The sequence below is a fragment of the Gobius niger genome (assembly GCF_951799975.1).
Source record: "Gobius niger genome assembly, chromosome: 13".
Classification (NCBI taxonomy): Eukaryota; Metazoa; Chordata; class Actinopteri; order Gobiiformes; family Gobiidae; genus Gobius; species Gobius niger.
The window spans coordinates 30,838,129-30,855,717 of NC_136864.1; the positions used below are offsets into that span (position 1 = coordinate 30,838,129).

General features: G+C 45.2%; 1 protein-coding gene across 1 annotated transcript in view; it reads right to left on the reverse strand.

The window, feature by feature from the left end:
• The window catches only part of LOC306972691 (solute carrier organic anion transporter family member 5A1-like), a 28,684-nt gene extending 12,738 nt beyond the window's left edge, over positions 1–15,946 (reverse strand). Inside the window, exons 1-2 of the mRNA XM_079569391.1 lie at positions 15,464–15,946; positions 7,869–8,989 (exon numbers count right to left, since the gene is read on the reverse strand). Of these exons, the coding sequence (XP_079425517.1) occupies positions 7,869–8,976 (1,108 nt within the window). The 5' untranslated portion in view covers positions 8,977–8,989; positions 15,464–15,946. The remainder of the gene's footprint in view (positions 1–7,868; positions 8,990–15,463) is intronic.
• Between the last annotated feature and the right edge of the window lie 1,643 nt (positions 15,947–17,589).

The following is a 17,589-nucleotide window of genomic DNA, read 5'->3' on the forward strand; positions in this document are numbered from 1 at the left end:
ATCAGTCTTTTCCTCTTCTTTACAAAGACATATCTGAGATCTGAGCTGCTTTCTTTGTCTGATTGACAAACGACAAACCAATCAGAGAACCAGAACCACAAAAACTTAAGAACAACTGTTTTAAACGAAGGAGAATTCAACAGGAATGATAACGGCTATTTCAATCCATGTACGTTTGGAACAGGACTAAAATACATTCGATATTTGACAACAAAAAGAAGATCCTCTTAGATTAAGCATCAACTTCTACGTAGAAATGTTCTGCTTAAGAAGGGCTGCAATATTTTGACAAAAAACCTAATATAAAAAGCTCCTGAGGTTTGGTTATCGCACTTGACAAAACCCCGATTGCGATTCAGTATCCATAACATTTTAAAGTGTTTTACAAATAAATTAGCTTAAAACTTTTCACTACAGATCGTGTGAAATATGGCTACATATAATAAAGTCCATGTAGTGAACACACACAAGCGAGGCGACACAAACAAACACACAAATGAAGGAAGGCAGGAGAGGTGCATGAAGCAAAGCACCAGCTCACAGCGATTAGGAGGAGGCCGAGTTTGATCACTTTATGTTATTAGAGGTAAGATAAACTATACCTACTCCACATACACAGCCTGGCAGTACAAGTGAGGACAGTCCAGTCAAACCAGCACTTTCTAAATGTACAACAGGTCAGTTTTGCCAAATTGTGGTTTATGCTTTCATCTTCTTTTGTTGATTTTAGTGATATTTAAGTGCTGATTATGATATTAAATGTAATTTTAAACAGGGATTCATCCATAGGGAATAGTGAGGGCCACTCCTGATGACAGGTCAGGTCACGCTCTCTGTAGGACAGAGTTCTATGTCCCTTCCTACATAGGCAGCAGTCTGTCTGAATGAACCTATTGTGCATGTTTTGGGTTGAAGCACTCACCCAGACACAGTTAGAACTCACAAAAACATCCTAAAAACAGGGTCCGGGTTCCAATACTCAAATACACTGCGTTCCAAATTATTATGCAAATGACATTTTTCTAAGATTTTTTAAATTCTCAACTCAAATGAGAGTCAGCATAATTTTTCATAATTTTTAATTTGTCTTTAACTGGTAGAGGATCATTTAAATGTGGTTGAAAACATCTCCCAGTGATCCCATAGTAAAAACCTCAAAATCTCCTGTTCCAAATTATTATGCAACTCATCGTTTCAAAACATTTTAAAGCTTGTAATTAACAGAAAATGGTCATTTGTTGAATTTGTAGCATTAGGAGGTCACATTTACTGAAATCAAAAGCTATTTCAATTCAAAAAATCTTAACAGGTCAGGTTATATTTTACCATAGGAGCCCTTGTGTGATAGCAGCTTCAAAATTCTTAAATCCATTAAACTTGTGAGTTTTGGACAGTTTCTGCTTGGATTTCTTTGCAGGATGTTAGAATAGCCTCAGAGCTGCTGTTTGGATGAAAACTGCCTCCCACCCTCATAGAAGTTTTTTTTATTGAGGCTCCAAAGGTTCTCAATAGGGTTGAAGTCAGGGGAGGAGGGGGTCCACATCATGAGTTTCTCTCCTTTTCTGCCCATAGCAGCCAGTGATGCAGAGGTATTCTTTACAGCAGGACATGGTGCGTTGTCATGTATGAAGATGATTTTGTTCGGGAAAACACGGCTCTTCTTTTTGTAGCATAGAAGAAAGTGGTCAGTCAGAAACTCCACATATTTTTCAAAGGTCATTTTCACACCTTCAGGGATCCTAAAAGGGCCTAAAGGGGCCGACCAGCTCTCTCCCCATGATTCTGGCCCAAAACATGACTCCGCCCCCTCCTTACTGACGTCACAGCCTTGTTGGGACATTGTGGCCATTCACCAACTATCCACTACTCCATTGATTTGACCATCCAGGGTCACACATCAGTGAACAAGACTGTTTGAAAATGAGTCTTCATGTATTTCTGAGCCACTGCAGCCGTTTCTGCTTCAGCTTCAATGAACAGTTTAGGGGAGGCCGGATAGAAGGTTTTTGCACAACTGCAGCCTCTGGAGGGTCCTACACCTTGATGTTCGGGAGACGCCATAGGCACCAGCAGCTTCAAATACCTGTCTGCTGCTTAATCTGATGTGTTTGTCTGGCAGAAACCGTCCATATTGTGCCATTATCTGCACAAACACGAGTGTGTCTGAATCATCCACAAATCTCTTATCTGTATGATGATTACGCTTAATCTTTCATGAAATATCGAAGGTTTTCATACCTAGACCAAGGCATTCAACTATTTCACACTTTTCATCAGCAGAGAGATCCTTTTTCTTTCCCATATTGCTCGAAAATGATGATCTGCTTAATAAAGTGGAACATCCTTTTTCAGTAGTTTTTCTCTTAACTGGGCTTAACCTGAAAACTAATCATCCCAGGTCTCTGAGATTCATGTCAGTGATTCATAGAGCCCCGAGACACAATACCATCCATGAGTTTCATTATTATTTTTAGTTTTTTACCTTTTTTGACACAAAAATACAATTTGCATAATAATTTGGAACACAGTTTGTAGCTGTATACTCAGTTTGTCTTCTATAAATTACATTCTACACAACGATCTTTTTGGTTTAATGATGGTTTGGATTTAGACGATGAAATGGTATAAAATAGATGTATTAGGACGAATGAGTCAATAGAATGTTGATGTAAAGGTGAGTATAGCGGTTGGTCCCTAAAATAAAATCATTCCACAACATATTTCCCCCAAGTGTTCCGCTCCAGAGTCAGCCTGAATAAGAGGATGACACGAACATGCCTGGCTCCTGCCGGTCATTGTGCTGCATGTCTGACCGTTGTCTCAGGGTCCACCCAAAGCCCAGTGCACTTCCACAGAGCGGCTATTGTCCCTCCACAAAGCCACGCTGTGCTGCGTATTCCTCCAGGCTCACAAATGTAGGCTAATGCTGCACGCCAGGCGCCTCACTGCTGAGGATTATCATCAGCACAGGCCGGAGCGCACTGATCCACGAGCGCCAGCCTAAACGGACACCATGATGGAATAATCAGATATGCAATAACTGTCTTTTGCTCGGACAGTTCAACACCGTATGTTCCGGTCAGTTCACGCAGAAGCAGGAAGCAGCGTGGGTTTCATTAAAACAAAAAAGACAATAGACATATAGTATAATAATAATAATACTGATTCAGGACAGAAACGAGGTGGACTGAGGACTTGAGTAATATTAAACTGAGTTCACTCATTTGAAACTTTCAAATCTTTAAAACTAGAAATTGTTAAAATTGTTAAACATTGTTAAAACAACGAATAACAAACTGGATATGATAAATGATGCTTGATGATAATCAGCATCAACATTTCCAGCTGTATGGGCAACATGGTGGCACAGCAGTTAGCGCTCGTGCTTCACAGCTCCAAGGTCCCGGGTTCAATTCCCACCTGGACGGGGCCATTCTGTGGAGTTTGCATGTTCTCCCCGTGTCTGTGTAGGTTTCCTCCAGGTACTCCGGTTTCCCCTACCACTAAAAACATGTACAATAGGTCCCCATCTGGGGCTAGGACTCCCCTGAAAAAGAGATTCAGTATCTCAGTGGGACTTTCCAGGTGAAATAAAGCCTGGCTCCACATCTGCTTCTGCAGGTCGCCCCAGCAGCTTTGAAGGATGGATCAAATGCAGAGAACAAGGACCAAGAAGTTTTACCTTACTCTAACCTTATTAATATTATTACAGGCACTGGTCAGTGGGTTCTAGTTGACGTGTTGAATTGAATAGGCTGTTGAATCCAACACAAATGAACTCAACCTGTTAAAAGCACACAAAGGTTGGGCACATTCATTGTCTGATGAAGGGCTATTTTTGGTGAGCAATTAATTTCTTCTGGGAGCTGTTTGGCTTTGTTATGTTATGCCCTCGTTGGCACAGCCACAGAATTCTTAGGATAGCGTGTCCAGAGTGGTGAGTATGAACAATTGTCATTCTATCACTGCTCTTCTGCACATGGCTGCTCCTGTCTTTAAGACTCTGATGGGGGTAAGTGCTGAGATGCCCCAGCGGAGCGTCCTGGATGTTATTATCTGCTGTAATGATAGCAGCAGCGGCTGAGGCTGTAGTCTGTAATGCTTTTGTCTTAAAGTGGTTTTCTCTGAGCTATGGTAGGATTGATCTCAATACTTTGGCATAACAGGCTCTTTCTGTGCAGCACAAGGAACATGCCAGTCAGTTGGGACCTACAGATGGTCAGAAGGAATGCACTAAGCCCCTCCTCAGTGGGAGCTTTCATAACCTGCCCCTTTGTTGGCTCATGAGCTTCGACTTAATGGAGGCCACTGGGTTGATTTGGCTGGAGTTCTGTGGAGGTGGCTGCACATGATGGCCACGAGGCCACGAGGCCACGAGGCCGAAGACCTCCAGCCTGGAATTCAGGAGCAACCAGTGAAGCTCCACAAAGGCTCTCCACATTTGGACTGAAGCCTGAGTCCACTCTGAAGGTTTAGTAGCCAGCTCATGAGTCAAATCAGGTTTCTTTATAAAGTGATTTTTCATAAAGCACTGAAGAACTAGTACAGTGGGAGGATAAAGTATGTGAACGCTTTGTAATTTCACATTTCTGCCTAAATTGATCTGATCTTCATCAATGTGATCTAATCTTCATCAGAATAATAAGAATGAATAAACAGTGTCTGCTTAAACTAATACCACCCAAACATTAATATTTGATCATATTTTTAATGGCCATAACATGTAAACATTCACAATATAGCTTAGAAAAAGGAAGTGAACCCCAGAAATCTTGCTGAACTGCAGCAGTTTTGTGAAGAGGAATGATCCAAGCAGTCATTGCTGCAAAAGAAGGATCGGCTATTTAACACAAGAGATTCCACGCTGTTGTGAATGTCTCAGGTTTTTCTGCAAAATATCGTCATAAACTTGTGAACATTTTTCTATTGCATGGTTGTCCAGGCCCAGAGGCAACAAAACAGCCCCACACCATGATGCTCCTGCTCCAGACTTCACAGTGGGGAGAGGGTTTTGATGCTGGTGTGCTGTTCCATTTCCTCCACACATGGCGTTGTGTGTCCCTCTCAAACTATTCAACTTTGGTTTGCGAAAGAGCTCTTGGATGCTCCACAGCACTAAGGGACAAAAATTCAATGGACTGTTGGACCCAAAGTGCATTCTGTTTTTGATGCCTCAGCATGTCCATATCTTCTCATCACTATACAGTCATTAAAACAACTTAACTAGTCTAGAGACTACAAGAGAAAGCATCTACACTGTAAATTACATCTGATTCTAAATGGCCTTCACTAGCATTGAATAACAATTTCATAAATTAACATTATCTTTCAGCTGTAAGAGTTGTAGATAATGAATAATCTAGTGCAGAAAAAAACAGTATCTGATATCATAAACTAAGTACTGTTAAAGTACAGGTAACAGCCAGGGCTTGACTTTAACATCTGCCAACTCGCCAAATGCAGGTAGATTTAACTGTAGATTTAACAAGAAATAGCGTACGGCGTGGGGGCGTGTCATCGTGTGTGTGTGGCTGCTAACGCTGGAATACTACTGCAGGCTAACTTTTATAGCGCGACTGATGATGGCCTGGCTGTAAACATGCACAGCGCCCCCTGCTGACCATTACGTTTCCCGAGCCAGCTCCTTCCCCTCAGAGTGTGATTTAAGACAGAAGGATGTAGCGCGGATTTCAATAACTCTCATTGAAAAGAACTGAGCGAGGAAACTGGATTTTAACTCAATCGTGAACGATTTTGCTGAGCAGAAGGCACACAAAGGTTACTTCAGACGGGTGAGTGAAAGTTTGTTTTTTTTGCTTGTGGCCGCTGTGCCATGGTTTGCTTTTTGATGAGGCCATTGTTGTGCTGTAAGTTAACATGGTGGGTTCCGTTGACTGGATTTGTTTTTGGTCGTACGCTGTGTGTACAGGTTACAGATAATATCGTAGTCATTGTCCATGGCACTAGTGACCGTGTGTGCGTTCTTTCCCTCTGGTCAAATGGTGTGTGTGTGTTGGGATAATGTTGCTAGTTGTCATTGTGTTGCTAGTTGCTGTAGAGGTAGACTCTATGGGAAGTGAATTTGAGCAAGAGATATTTATTTATATATTACCTGCTTGCAAACCTTTTTTTTTTTTCTTTGATGGCACATTTTACTTGCTTTTTGCCTTTTCTCCCCCCTGGTCTTTACAGCTTTACGGGGGGAGCAGGTCACAGCAGATCACTGGAAAGCTTGGAGACTACACTTTCTGAATCTAGTCCAACTCAAAATGCCCCAAAACCGAGTTGTGACCCTGGATTCTACGACTGGGCACATGTTTATACTGTACTCGGCTAAAACCTACAATATAAACTATTTACACGCTGGATTTGGCCCATGACCTTCAAGCTAAACACTGTCTGTGTCACCGTCATCAACAGTAACAATGTTTAAAATTAACCTTTAAAATGCTTCTTAATATATTCATGAGTCAAGTACAAATATAAAACACGTAACTATACATGTTTTGTGAAACATGGCACTGACTGTGTGGGTGGAGCAGTGGGGCAGGGGCCGTTCTGTGCTAAACATGCACCGGAGGAAAAGATAGAAAGTATTGATAACTTCTCAAATTAATGTTTAGCCTCGATATCACTTTTAGTATTGATTTAGTATCGGGGAATCTTAACGACGACCTTACGAGTGACCTTGTGCAACTTTTGTGTCTTAGAGGCCACTGGGTGGTTAGCGAAGGTGCTAAGCTAACCATCCAAGCAGCCCCTATGGCGAGGTCAAATGTGCACTGATATAAACGTTTTGTTTTACTTAAAAAGTTGCATGGCGCACCTTGAACTTACCATTTGATGTTACCTGTAATACAGCATTATGGCCCCTAAACTAATATGTGGCCAAGACAATGCTGTGTAAGTGTGACTTGTGACATATCCACTTTTACACTTTAAACATGCTACTTGCTGTGCACATTAGCAAACACTTGGTAAATGGCTTTTTCTTTCTTATTAATGTTGTACAATATGAACAGGGATGGGACTGCGGATGGAAATTAGCCTTGAGCTAAATCCGGCATTTTTACAGCACTAGTTGTCATTAAAGGAATAGGCCACCGTTTTTACATACTGAGATATGCTCTTACCTCACTTTAGTCGAGTTAATATATCCCCATCTGGTCTTTGTCCGTGCGCTCTGCCAGGCAAACGGAGCACATACGCAGCCTCTCCCACATGTCATATAGCTCCAAAAAAGCTCACGATAGAAGCTACCAAGCTCTTCCACGTGTTCCCTATTTAAATAAAGTTACGTGAAGTGTTTTCATGCGAAGTATATTTACACAGAAATGTAACGTGTCGATTTTATAAGCAAATAAAAAGGGGGACTATATTGTGAGGCGTAATGATACGAGGAGCAAAACGTCCGCGCAGTAACTCCTAAAGACTTCCCCCGCTCACTTCCGTCAATAACCTTTAGGAGTTACTGCGCGGACGTTTTACTCCTCGTATCATTACGCCTCACAATATAGTCCCCCTTTTTATCTGCTTATAAAATCGACACGTTACATTTCTGTGTAAATATACTTCGCATGAAAACACTTCACGTAACTTTATTTAAATAGGGAACACGTGGAAGAGCTTGGTAGCTTCTATCGTGAGCTTTTTTGGAGCTATATGACATGTGGGAGAGGCTGCGTATGTGCTCCGTTTGCGTGACAGAGCGCACGGACAAAGACCAGACGGGGATATATTAACTCGGCTAAAGTGAGGTAAGAGCATATCTCAGTATGTAAAAACGGTGGCCTATTCCTTTAATATGCACTGTCCCATTCAAATAAATGAATAAATGAAAATGAAAGAGAACATGGTGAAGGTGTTACCCAGGTAGAGCGACGCGTTCTCCTTCTTCACGTTGTCATCCAGGTAGGTGGGTCCCAGCGTGTAGATGGGGGTGGAGCCCATGCCCACCAGGATCTGCGCCAAGATGAACAGCGCTACGTAGAGGTCGTGCTCGTTCCCCTCCTGCTCGCGTGGACAGGAAGTGACGTCCACGCGCTCCCGCCCACTGCCGTTACCGTTCAAACACAGGCCCTCATTGCCCGAGGACGAATTCACTTCCTGTATCTGGTAGGGTGGTGAGATGAAATGAGGGAGTGAAAAAAGGGCAGCGCCGACAGCAATAAATACTCCGCCCACCGCCAGCCAGCGCGGCCTCTGGCCCCGCCCGCCGAAGTAGCTGATGAAGACCACCACCATGAGGCTGCCGATGTCGAAGCAGCTGACCAGGAGTCCGGACTCGGAGCTGCGCAGGCTGTAGCGCTTCTCAATGGTGGTGATGACGGAGCTGAGGTAGCCCGACACCATGAGCGACTGGATGAAGGTCAGATAGCACATACAGAAGAGGAAGCAGCGCGAGTCCTGCAGAACCACACTCAGGCGCTTCTTACAGGGCAGTCCCAACTTAGCAAAGCGGGAGCGGAGGAAGCCAGCCGGTCGCCTCGTCACTGCCGGCGCCTGGGAGCCGTCCGTGTAGGAGCTGGGCCGGTTCAGCGCGGACTTCCCAGCTTTGGCCGCATATTGTGAGGTTGTGGTTTTCGGGGCGATCTGGAGAAACTTGGCGCACTCCTCAAACTGCTGTGATGCTGATGCAGTCAGCAGGCTCTCCTGGAGGCGAGTCCTCCCGCTCAGCAAGCTCTCCTCGTGGGCTGCTTTCTCCGTCAACAGGCTCTTCTCATTTGGAGCTCTTTCACTCAGCAGGCTCTCCTGGAAAGGAGTTCTCCTGTTTACTGGGCTATCCTCGGAGGGCACTCTCTCAGACAGGAGACTCTCTTCATCAGGTACTCTCTCCGTCAGCAGGCTCTCCTCCTGAGGTGCTCTCCCACACAGCAGGCTCTGCTCTTGGGGTGGTCCTGCAGTGAGGACGGGTAGACTCTTGGATTTGAAGTTGGCCTCCTCGGGCTCACTGGAGAAGTCGGATAGCTCAGCCATTGTTTGCAGTATTCTGAGGGGGAAAATGGCACGGGTCAAAAACGGAGATTTACACAGTACAAAGCATTCAAGCTAGAGTATACAGGAGTTTTTGTGTATGTTTCAAAAATATTACCAGTCTGTGTTCAAAGAACTGAGGTAAACATGTCAGCTTTCAAATGAGCTAAAGTTCATGACCTTTAAAGAGGACTCCTCCCTTTGACCCGTTTTCTTCTCGGGGTGTGGGAGTTTCAGCATGCATCAGGACATCTTTAAGCGTCCATTTTAGACATATCAAATCATCTTCCAATACATGGACATCGTACATTTTACATAAGAATAAATATACAATGAGAAAACAGCAAGGATCAGTCTGATCGTACTGATGCAGCCAATGAAAACATATTTATCTGCACCATTATTCGAAATTCAATTACAATTAAAGCCCTAATTGAACTACTGTAAGATAACATCCTTGATAAAAAAATATATATATATAAAGTTTAAATGAATTATGGAAGTTTATATGAATTATGGAAAGTGCGCAAGAATTATTTAAACAAAATTAGGCACCCTGGTCATTTTATTGATTTCAATATCTTTAGCACTAAATACTAGAACTCAAAATTGGTTTGGTAACCTCAGTGACCCTTGATCTCCATACACAGGTGAATCCAATCACGAGAAAGGGTATTTAAGGAGGCCAATTGTAAATGTTTCTCCTCTTTACATCTTCTCTGAAGAGTGGCAACATGAGAGCCTCAAAACAACTCTCAGATGACCTGAAAACAAAGATTGTTCAACATCATGGTTTAGGGGAAGGATACAGAAAGCTGTGTCAGAGCTTAAGCTCTCAGTTTCAACTGTGAGGAACATTGTGAGGAACTGGAAGACCAGAGGCACAGTTCTAGTTAAGGCCCGAAGTGGCAGACCAAGAAAACTTTCAGATAAGCAGAGGCGCAGGATGGTGAGAACAGTCAGTCAACCCACAGACCAGTTCCAAAGACCTACAACATCCTCTCATAGTTAACCACAGACCAGTTCCAAAGACCTACAACATCATCTCACAGTCAACCACAGACCAGCTCTAAAGACCTACATCATCTCACAGTCAACCACAGACCAGCTCCAAAGACCTACAACACCATCTCACAGTCAACCACAGACCAGCTCCAAAGACCTACAACATCATCTCACAGTCAACCATAGACCAGCTCTAAAGACCTACAACATCATCTCACAGTCAACCACAGACCAGCTCCAAAGACCTACAACATCATCTCACAGTCAACCACAGACCAGCTCCAAAGACCTACAACATCCTCACAGTCAACCACAGACCAGCTCTAAAGACCTACAACATCATCTCATAGTTAACAACAGACCAGCTCCAAAGACCTACAACATCATCTCACAGTCAACCACAGACCAGCTCCAAAGACCTACAACATCATCTCACAGTCAACCACAGACCAGCTCTAAAGACCTACAACATCATCTCATAGTTAACAACAGACCAGCTCCAAAGACCTACAACACCATCTCACAGTCAACCACAGACCAGCTCCAAAGACCTACAACACCATCTCACAGTCAACCACAGACCAGCTCCAAAGACCTACAACACCATCTCACAGTCAACCACAGACCAGCTCCAAAGACCTACAACATCATCTCACAGTCAACCACAGACCAGCTCCTAAGACCTACAACATCAACTCACAGTCAACCACAGACCAGCTCCAAAGACCTACAACATCATCTCACAGTCAACAACAGACCAGCTCCAAAGACCTACAACAACATCTCACAGTCGACCCACAGACCAGCTCCAAAGACCTACAACATCATCTCACAGTCAACCACAGACCAGCTCCTAAGACCTACAACATCAACTCACAGTCAACCACAGACCAGCTCCAAAGACCTACAACACCATCTCACAGTCAACCACAGACCAGCTCCAAAGACCTACAACATCATCTCACAGTCAACCACAGACCAGTTCCAAAGACCTACAACATCATCTCACAGTCAACAACAGACCAGCTCCAAAGACCTACAACATCATCTCACAGTCAACCACAGACCAGTTCCAAAGACCTACAACATCATCTCACAGTCAACAACAGACCAGCTCCAAAGACCTACAACATCATCTCACAGTCAACCACAGACCAGCTCCAAAGACCTACAACATCATCTCACAGTCAACCACAGACCAGCTCCAAAGACCTACAACATCATCTCACAGTCAACCACAGACCAGCTCCAAAGACCTACAACATCATCTCACAGTCAACCACAGACCAGCTCCAAAGACCTACAACATCATCTCACAGTCAACCACAGACCAGTTCCAAAGACCTACAACATCATCTCACAGTCAACAACAGACCAGCTCCTAAGACCTACAACATCATCTCACAGTCAACCACAGACCAGCTCCAAAGACCTACAACACAATCTCACAGTCAACCACAGACCAGCTCTAAAGACCTACAACATCATCTCACAGTCAACAACAGACCAGCTCCTAAGACCTACAACATCATCTCACAGTCAACAACAGACCAGTTCCAAAGACCTACAACATCATCTCACAGTCAACCACAGACCAGCTCTAAAGACCTACGACATCATCTCATAGTCAACCACAGACCAGCTCCAAAGACCTACAACACAATCTCACAGTCAACCACAGACCAGCTCCAAATACCCACACCATCATCTCACAGTCAACCACAGACCAGCTCCAAAGACCTACAACACCATCTCACAGTCAACCACAGACCAGCTCCAAAGACCTACAACACAATCTCACAGTCAACCACAGACCAGCTCCAAAGACCTACAACATCATCTCACAGTCAACAACAGACCAGCTCCAAAGACCTACAACATCATCTCACAGTCAACCACAGACCAGCTCCAAAGACCTACAACACCATCTCACAGTCAACCACAGACCAGCTCCAAAACCTACAACACCATCTCACAGTCAACCACAGACCAGCTCCAAAGACCTACAACATCATCTCACAGTCAACAACAGACCAGCTCCAAAGACCGACAACATCATCTCACAGTCAACCACAGACCAGCTCCAAAGACCTACAACACCATCTCACAGTCAACCACAGACCAGCTCCAAAGACCTACAACACCATCTCACAGTCAACCACAGACCAGCTCCAAAGACCTACAACATCATCTCACAGTCAACCACAGACCAGCTCCAAAGACCTACAACAGTGCAGGGACTGGGAATCTTGTTAAAGTTGAGGGTCGCATGGATTCCACTCAATATCAGCAGATTCTGGAGAACAATGTCCAGGAATCAGTGACAAAGCTGAAACTGCACCGGAGCTGGATCTTTCAACAAGACAACGACCCTAAATACTGCTAAAAGTCTACTAAGGCTCAAAATATAATAAGGCTCATGCAGAGGAACAAGTACAACATTCTGGAACGGCCATTTCAGTCAACAGACCTGAATATTATGGAACATTTGTGGTGTGATTTAAAGCGGGCTGTCCATGCTCAGAAACCCTGACTGAACTGGAGATGTTTTGTAAAGAAGAATGATCCAAAATACCTTCTGCCAGAATCCAGACTCTAAGTGGAGGCTATAGAAAGTGTTTAGAGGCTGTTATTTCTGCAAAAGGAAGATGCACAAAATATTGAGTTCATTTTTCTTTTGCGGTGCCTTCATGTATGCACATGCCTAATTTGATTTAAATAATTCTTGCACACGTTCCATAAATCATCACTGTGTTTGTCTCTTTCTTTTCCAATGATTTCTAAAGGAAGATCACGATCATTTACAGGCTGCCCAGACTTATCACTGTATCGAAACCCTTCCACAGCCCACCTTCATGACGACTGTTTTTGTGACGCCTTTGTTGCTCCGTCTGAGTCTTTGAACCAGAACAATTCACTGATTAATGAAGGTTCTTGAGTCCTCGTCTGGACTCTGTCACTGAAGTGTCGAACGTTTCGCCTCTCATCCAAAAGGCTTCGTCAGTGCACTAAAGTTCAGTTCAGCTCACAGTCCATGAACTGAACTTCAGTGTGCTGCTAAAGCAGGACTAAAGCAGGACTAAACCAGGGCTAAAGCAGGACTAAAGCAGGACTAAACCAGGGCTAAAGCAGGACTAAACCAGGACTAAACCAGGGCTAAACCAGGGCTAAACCAGGACTAAACCAGGACTAAAGCAGGACTAAAGCATGGCTAAACCAGGACTAAACCAGGACTAAAGCAGGGCTAAACCAGGACTAAACCAGGACTAAAGCAGGGCTAAAGCAGGACTAAACCAGGACTAAAGCAGGGCTAAACCAGGACTAAACCAGGACTAAAGCAGGGCTAAACCAGGACTAAACCAGGACTAAAGCAGGGCTAAAGCAGGACTAAACCAGGACTAAAGCAGGACTAAAGCAGGGCTAAACCAGGACTAAACCAGGACTAAAGCAGGGCTAAACCAGGACTAAAGCAGGGCTAAACCAGGACTAAACCAGGACTAAAGCAGGGCTAAACCAGGACTAAACCAGGACTAAAGCAGGGCTAAACCAGGACTAAACCAGGACTAAAGCAGGGCTAAAGCAGGATTAAACCAGGACTAAAGCAGGGCTAAACCAGGACTAAACCAGGACTAAAGCAGGGCTAAACCAGGACTAAACCAGGACTAAAGCAGGGCTAAACCAGGACTAAACCAGGACTAAACCAGGACTAAAGCAGGACTAAACCAGGACTAAAGCAGGACTAAACCAGGACTAAACCAGGACTAAAGCAGGACTAAAGCAGGACTAAACCAGGACTAAACCAGGACTAAAGCAGGGCTAAATCAGGGCTAAAGCAGGATTAAACCAGGGCTAAATCAGAGGTAAACCAGGACTAAACCAGGACTAAAGCAGGGCTAAATCAGGGCTAAAGCAGGACTAAACCAGGACTAAACCAGGACTAAAGCAGGACTAAAGCAGGACTAAACCAGGACTAAAGCAGGACTAAAGCAGGACTAAACCAGGACTAAACCAGGACTAAAGCAGGGCTAAATCAGGGCTAAAGCAGGATTAAACCAGGGCTAAATCAGAGGTAAACCAGGACTAAACCAGGACTTAACTAAGACTAAAGCAGGGCTAAACCAGAACTAAAGCAGGGCTAAACCAGGACGAAACCAGGACTAAACCAGGACTAAAGCAGGGCTAAACCAGGACTAAACCAGGACTAAAGCAGGGCTAAACCAGGACTAAACCAGGACTAAAGCAGGGCTAAAGCAGGACTAAACCAGGACTAAAGCAGGGCTAAACCAGGACTAAACCAGGACTAAAGCAGGGCTAAACCAGGACTAAACCAGGACTAAAGCAGGGCTAAACCAGGACTAAACCAGGACTAAACCAGGACTAAAGCAGGACTAAAGCAGGACTAAAGCAGGGCTAAACCAGGACTAAACCAGGACTAAAGCAGGGCTAAACCAGGACTAAACCAGGACTAAACCAGGACTAAACCAGGACTAAAGCAGGGCTAAATCAGGGCTAAAGCAGGATTAAACCAGGGCTAAATCAGAGGTAAACCAGGACTAAACCAGGACTTAACTAAGACTAAAGCAGGGCTAAACCAGGACGAAACCAGGACTAAATCAGGGCTAAACCAGGACTAAAGCAGGACTAAAGCAGGGCTAAAGCAGGACTAAACCAGGACTAAAGCAGGACTAAACCAGGACTAAACCAGGACTAAACCAGGACTAAAGCAGGACTAAAGCAGGACTAAACCAGGACTAAACCAGGACTAAAGCAGGGCTAAACCAGGACTAAAGCAGGACTAAACCAGGACTAAAGCAGGACTAAGCCAGGACTAAACCAGGACTAAACCAGGACTAAACCAGGACTAAAGCAGGACTAAACCAGGACTAAAGCAGGGCTAAACCAGGACTAAACCAGGACTAAACCAGGACTAAAGCAGGACTAAAGCAGGACTAAACCAGGACTAAACCAGGACTAAACCAGGACTAAAGCAGGACTAAAGCAGGACTAAAGCAGGGCTAAATCAGAGGTAAACCAGAACTAAATCAGGGCTAAACCAGGACTAAATCTGGACTAAACCAGGACTAAAAAAAATACTAAACCAGGATAAAACCCAGGCTAAATCAGGACAAAATCAGGGCTAAACCAGGACTAAACCGGGGCTAAACCAGGACTATAAAAGACTAAACCAGAAAATAAATACGGACAAATTGTGTATGAATCCGGGCCAGGAATAATCCGAAATTAAACAGGGATTACATCACACTCGGAATATTGGCACGAAACCAGGTCCAAATTTACCAACACTGCCGGACTAAAGCGAGGCGAGCGGGACGAACCCAGGGTCAAGTCCAGTGAAGGACACGGCGCGGGGGCTGTGACAAAGCCTCTCCAAACAGGACAGACACGGGGCAATACCTTTGTCTGAACCCAGACAAAACCCCGACTAAGACTAAGGCAGGACTAAAAACAGACGGCAGGGACTCACCTCTCCTCTGGTCCAGGATCAGTCCGGGGGATTTGTTTATCTGCGCGGTCCAGGGGAGGCCTGTCTGCCGCAGCGCATCACTCTGCTCCTGGGCTCACGGGGCTCCGCGCTGCCTCCCTGCCGCCGTTCGCCAAACGCATCCCAGGCGCCCCAACGTCACCGCCTGCCCGCCTCCGCCCGTTCCTGCCGCCGCCGCTGCGCTGCACCGTGTCCGTCCATCGACTGGTCCTCCTCTACCACAGCCTCCTCCGCGCCAAGGACATGCCCTCCTCCTGCGGGACGCGCGCGCCCCGTCACTGCGCGTTGTCCAGGGCCGGTCCAACACAGGCCGACGAAGGGAAGGACGGCTGGGGGGCGGTGAAGGAGCAGCCAGGGCCGGGGGAGAGAGGAGAGAGGACGGCTGCCGCAGTGCTTTGACGCTCTGCCGCGCTTTAACAACAACACGTCAAGCTTCAGCAGACGCAGGAAGCCCCAGCCCACGTTTCACATTAAAGCGACGCTCATTCATGTGAACCTTGGGGAGTTTAACCTTCTGCTGTAGGTCTACATTAGTGACATAAATGTAGGCTCGGTCAACATTATGTATTTTCATGTAGAAAAAAAAAAAAAAAATCTACCAAAATCCAAAAGGCCAATATTTTGAGTAACCAAATAATTAACAAGAGAGAGGGGGGAGAGAGAAAAGTGAAACCAATTTAAAAATATAAAATGTAGCTGCAGGCCTGTACCGACTCGGTTTACAACCTTTGCCCTTTCAAAATAATAGCCGGCCGTGACAAAAAGGGATAAGGAGGCCCTCTAGTGGTAAATGTCAGGTACTGCAATTGAAAAGCCCATCAGTGACTTGCCTGGCTGGCTCTGCCATACTATTCCCTGTCCATTCCACGCAGGGAACTTAGTCTGGTCACGGAGCAGTTTGAACGGGCGGGCCTAACGTGTAGGAGGCCTACAGATTGTCAGTGAAATAAACCAATCAGCAATTAGGCTAGTGGACGTCACGACAGCTGTAGTCCAATTCACAAAATATGAATTGAATATAAACTGACCAGAGGCGGAGGCAAAATCCTAATAACGCATCTTACTGTTGATAGAAATACAACAGTGAGTGACATGACCTTGTCAATTCCCTGTGACGGTCGTCATTGGTTGGGCCTCGATCAGCAACTTGTTTTGTGTCCAGACCCACCTTCTTAGGTGGGTGTGGTTTACCAGGCTAATGAGGGACGCCTGTGTCCTCACTGCAGTCCTCAGTCTCCTCGTCCTTCTGAGGAGACTGAGGCCCTTCTGAGGAGACTGAGGCCCTTCTGGAGAGACTGAGGTCAATCTGGGGAGACTGAGGGCCTTCTGAGGAGACTGAGGGCCTTCTGAGACTGAGGTTTCAAGTTTCAAGTTTAATGGTTTTGTATAGCCCAATATCACAACAGAAGTCACCTCACAGCTGCACCAAACATTAAGGCAAAAAAACAGAGCAATAAATATGACAATTAAAAGTTCAGGTAAATATAATGGCAAATATAATGTCCAATAGGAGGTAGCGACGAGCGGCGTGGGCGTCCCCCGTCCTTAGACTCTCCAGTACGGCAAGGAAAAACTCAAAAACCCGGCAGGAGAAAAGAGAAACCTTGGGGAAAACCACAGAAGGAGAGATCCACTCCCATGGACGGACAGGCTATAGAGACCCAGGGCCGAAGGATCCCTCAGCAGACGGGCCAAGATCACAGACCGTCCAGTCCTCAGATTCCAGAATGCCAGTTCCTCCGTTCACCCAGGTTCCTCCGTTCGATCTAGACAGGCACTCCCGAGGGGGAGTGGGACAGGAGACACCATGTGAATAGTGATGAACGGACTACAGATAAAGAAGAAGAGGATAGCGCTCAGTGGACCGTACTTCCCACAGCAGTGTTCCTCCTGAGGCAGCTTTACTTCGGGCTGTGGGTTAGTGCTTTACCAAACTGACCTGATTATAAGCTAATTCGAAGAGGTACGTTTTGAGCCTAGTCTTAAATTTCGGGACTGTGTCTGTTTTTTTAACGTGGGCTGGGAGTTTATTCCACAAAACCGGAGCTTGGTAGCTAAAGGCTCTGCCTCCTACAGTAATTTTGGAGACTCGAGGAATTACTAGTTGC